Here is a 3,349-nt window from a genome sequence, read left to right as displayed (position 1 = left end):
AGCAAGCTGGTCTAGTGGAAGGTGTCCCTGCCCGGGGCAGGGGTTGGGGCTGGAGGAGCTTTAAGGTCCCTTCAATCCAAACCAGGCTGGGATTCTGGGATTCTATCTTAAGGGTCTTTCCAACCTAAATGACTCTTTTCCAAGCTGAATGATTCTAAGATGCAGATGTACAGGGGGGACACAGGGTGGGACAACCATAGCAGGCAGCAGCTTGAAGAGGCTGGACCAGATTTGGGTGTGCTCAATGTTATCTCTGGAGACCCCCACTCCCGAGTGGCTTTGCCCCTTGACTTTGCTGTGGTCTCACCACCATCACCCTGGGTGGGTGCTGGGACTCACCCCTGCTGCTTCCCACCTTGTTCCCGGCAGCACAAGCAGGAGGAGCTGGAGGGCGAGGGCTGGGAATACGCCTCACTCTTTGGCTGGCGCTTCCACCTCAAGCAGCGTTTTTTCCGCCGCTGGAGGCGCAGGATGGAGCCCCTGGAGCGCACCGGGGCTGCGGCCGTCTTCGCCTTGGAGGGAGCCCTGGTACGTACCCACCTTCCCCCCACTTCCTGGGGATGGGATGGGATGGGATGGTCCCCAGGGATACCCCAATGGGATGGTCCCCAGATATCTGCGTGGGGTGATCTCCAGCGAGCCCTGATGGGGTGGTCCCCAGGGATACCCAGATGGGGTGGTCCCCAGAGACACGCAGATGGGATGATCCTCAAGGACCCCTGATGGGATGCTCCCCACGGATATCCTGATGGGGATGTTCCCCAAGGGCACCTGATGAGATGGTCCCATGGGCATCCCGATGGGATGGTCCCAGGACCACCCCGCTGGGATGATTCCCAGGGGCCCCGAAGCCCATAGTCTGCCCGTCGCTATCTGCTGCCTGCACCGCTGTTTGCTTAGCCAATATTCTGGCTTTCTTAATTCTCTGGATTTCATAATCCTTTGGCTTTTCCAATAACTAAATGAGAACCAACCACAGCAGCACAAAGCCCCTATTATGGGATTTCTTATTCTCCCCCCTCGATTTGGCTTATTTTCCTCCTCCTCTGCTCTGTCCTTCAACTCTGTCCAGTGTTTGAACCCAGCAGCTCCTCTGGGACATGAGCAGCTCCATGGGGTTCACAAGCAGCTCTGAGCTCCTGCTGGCCCCATAGATGGGGGCCCCAGCAGCTGCCCCCTGCCCAGGGCTGCCAGTGGGACCCCGGCTTCTCCCCTTTCCCCCTGGGGCCCATTGATGGGATCTTCAGTCAGATGCTTCCTCCCTTTGCATCTCATCAGGGAAAATCAAGGAGGATTTAGGTATAACACGGGGTGTGTGTCCATGCACGTGTGTGTGTGCACATCCGTGGGGCTGTGCGGGGTCCCCCCATGCCCTTCCCTGGCTCTGGGGGTAGATGGGGGGTGTCTGATGGGGCTCTTTTGGGTCTCTGCTTGGTCACACACTTTTCCAAGGGACTCAGATGTGCCTTTGTTCCACCTACAAGATGGGTTTGTGAGTTGGCTGCTGCTGGACCCATGTGCTGGGGGTACCAGGGGGTGTGGGGAGACCCAGGGGAGGAAAATCCCTTCCATGTGTGTGGAGCAGAGGCTGAAGCAAAGGGGAAGAGCAGAAAAAGCTCCATGAAAAAAGCCACGTGGCACCGTGCTTCGCTCCTGGCGGTGCTGACGTGGTGCCCGGGGGTCCTGGTTGCTTTCAGCATCCCCTGGTGTCACTGGTGAGCTGCTGAGCCCCAACCTGCCCCCCCCCCCCAGGGGCTGCTCCTTCCACCCTCCTCTGCCCGGCTTTGCCTTCCCGTGCCTGCCTTTTCTGTGCCCCTTCCCCAGCACACAGTGTCCCGGGTGTCCCTGGTGCTCCCTGTGACCCCAAGGCGTGGGAAGGAAAGTGTGCTCAGGCTTGGAACAGGCTGCCCAGGGCAGGTTTAGCTGGAGCTGAGGAACAATTCCTTGCCCAGAGGGTGCTCAGGCATTGGAACGCTGGAGTCACCGTCCCTGCAAGTGTTCACACACCATGTAGATGAGGCCTCAGTGCCAGGGGTCAGTGGTGGCCTTGGCACTGCTGGGAATGGTTGGACTGGATGAGCTTAAAGGGCTTTTCCAGCCTGGTTGATTCTGTGATAATAGAAGAACATTCAAAGATGAAGAATGTTGAACTTTATGGAGAGACTCTTCCACACTGCTGAGGTGCTGGGACGTGGCCCTTGGGCTGCTCCTGTTGCCCTCTGGCTCCTCTCTGCTTTCCTGGGGCAGAAGAGCCTGAGGGTCCCTCCATGAGCTTCCAGGAGGCACTGGGAGCCCCAAATCCTCTTGCACACCCATCCGGATGATACCCTGGAGGACCTCATCCCATGGCGGGCCTGGCATGACTGACCTTCCTTGTCTCCTCTTGCAGGGGGGAGTGACAGACGACAAGAGTGATGATGGCAAATCCATCTCCACCCTCAGTTTCGGTGTCAACAGACCCACCATTTCCTGCATCTTTGACTGTAAGGCCCCAAGGGCTGGAGGGGAGGGAGGGGAAAATTCCCCTGCAGTGAGGTCCCTAGAGCCGAGTGTCCCCATCCTCTTCCTCTCACCCATCTTGAGTGCAGGTGGATGGAAAGGGGGGCTGGGAAAGGAAAGGGCATGGCTTGTCCTGCTGGGAACATCGGCGTGGCCAGGGCTTGATGCTCTCTTGGGGAGCCATAGGGAGGATGAAGCCAAGCTCAGACACAAGCCTGGGGCTGGTTAAACCCCAGTGGTCAGTGCTCCATCCCTGGCAGTGTTCAAGCCAGGCTGGATAGAGCGTGGGGTGACATGGTCTAGTGGGAGGTGTCCCTGCCCATGGCAGAGGGGTAGAACTGGATGAACTTAATGTCCTTCCCAACCCAAAACATTCCCTGCTCTATGATGCTGTTCCCCTGGTGCCCTGCACTGCTCCAGAGGGGACGGGACATGGAAACAAACCACATCTCCTCCTTCCTCCCTGCAGGTGGGAACAGGTACCATCTCCGCTGCTACATGTACCAAGCACGGGACCTGATTGCCATGGACAAGGACAGCTTCTCAGGTAAGCCCAGATGCTCATCTCCACTTGATAGTGCTTGTAATGAGTGTGGTAACGAATGCTGGGGAGGGTGGCCCTGTAAAGCACATCTGGGGGTATTTCAGCCTGGAGGAGGCTCCGCAGAGACCTCAGAGCAGCTCCAGTGCCTAAAGGGGCTCCAGGACACCTGGAGAGGGGCTTTGGACAAGGGATGTAGGGACAGGCCAAGGGGAATGGCTTTAACCTGCCAGAGGGGAGATGGGGATGAGCTCTGGGGCAGAAGCTCTTCCCTGTGAGGGTGCTGAGGCGCTGGCACAGGGTGCCCAG

At 58.2% G+C, this 3,349-nt stretch overlaps 1 protein-coding gene across 1 annotated transcript in view; it reads left to right on the top strand.

Annotated features, from left to right (window-relative positions):
* The window catches only part of LOC104405562 (dysferlin-like), a gene marked incomplete at both ends in the record, with an annotated part of 55,720 nt that overhangs the window by 16,782 nt on the left and 35,589 nt on the right, over positions 1–3,349 (top strand). Inside the window, 3 exon segments of the mRNA XM_010014302.1 lie at positions 370–528; positions 2,390–2,483; positions 2,969–3,046. Coding sequence (XP_010012604.1) covers positions 370–528; positions 2,390–2,483; positions 2,969–3,046 — 331 coding nt within the window.

This window comes from Nestor notabilis, unplaced genomic scaffold (assembly GCF_000696875.1).
Source record: "Nestor notabilis isolate BGI_N333 unplaced genomic scaffold, ASM69687v1 scaffold9705, whole genome shotgun sequence".
In the NCBI taxonomy this organism is placed as follows: Eukaryota; Metazoa; Chordata; class Aves; order Psittaciformes; family Psittacidae; genus Nestor; species Nestor notabilis.
This window is presented reverse-complemented; position numbering and strand designations above follow the sequence as displayed.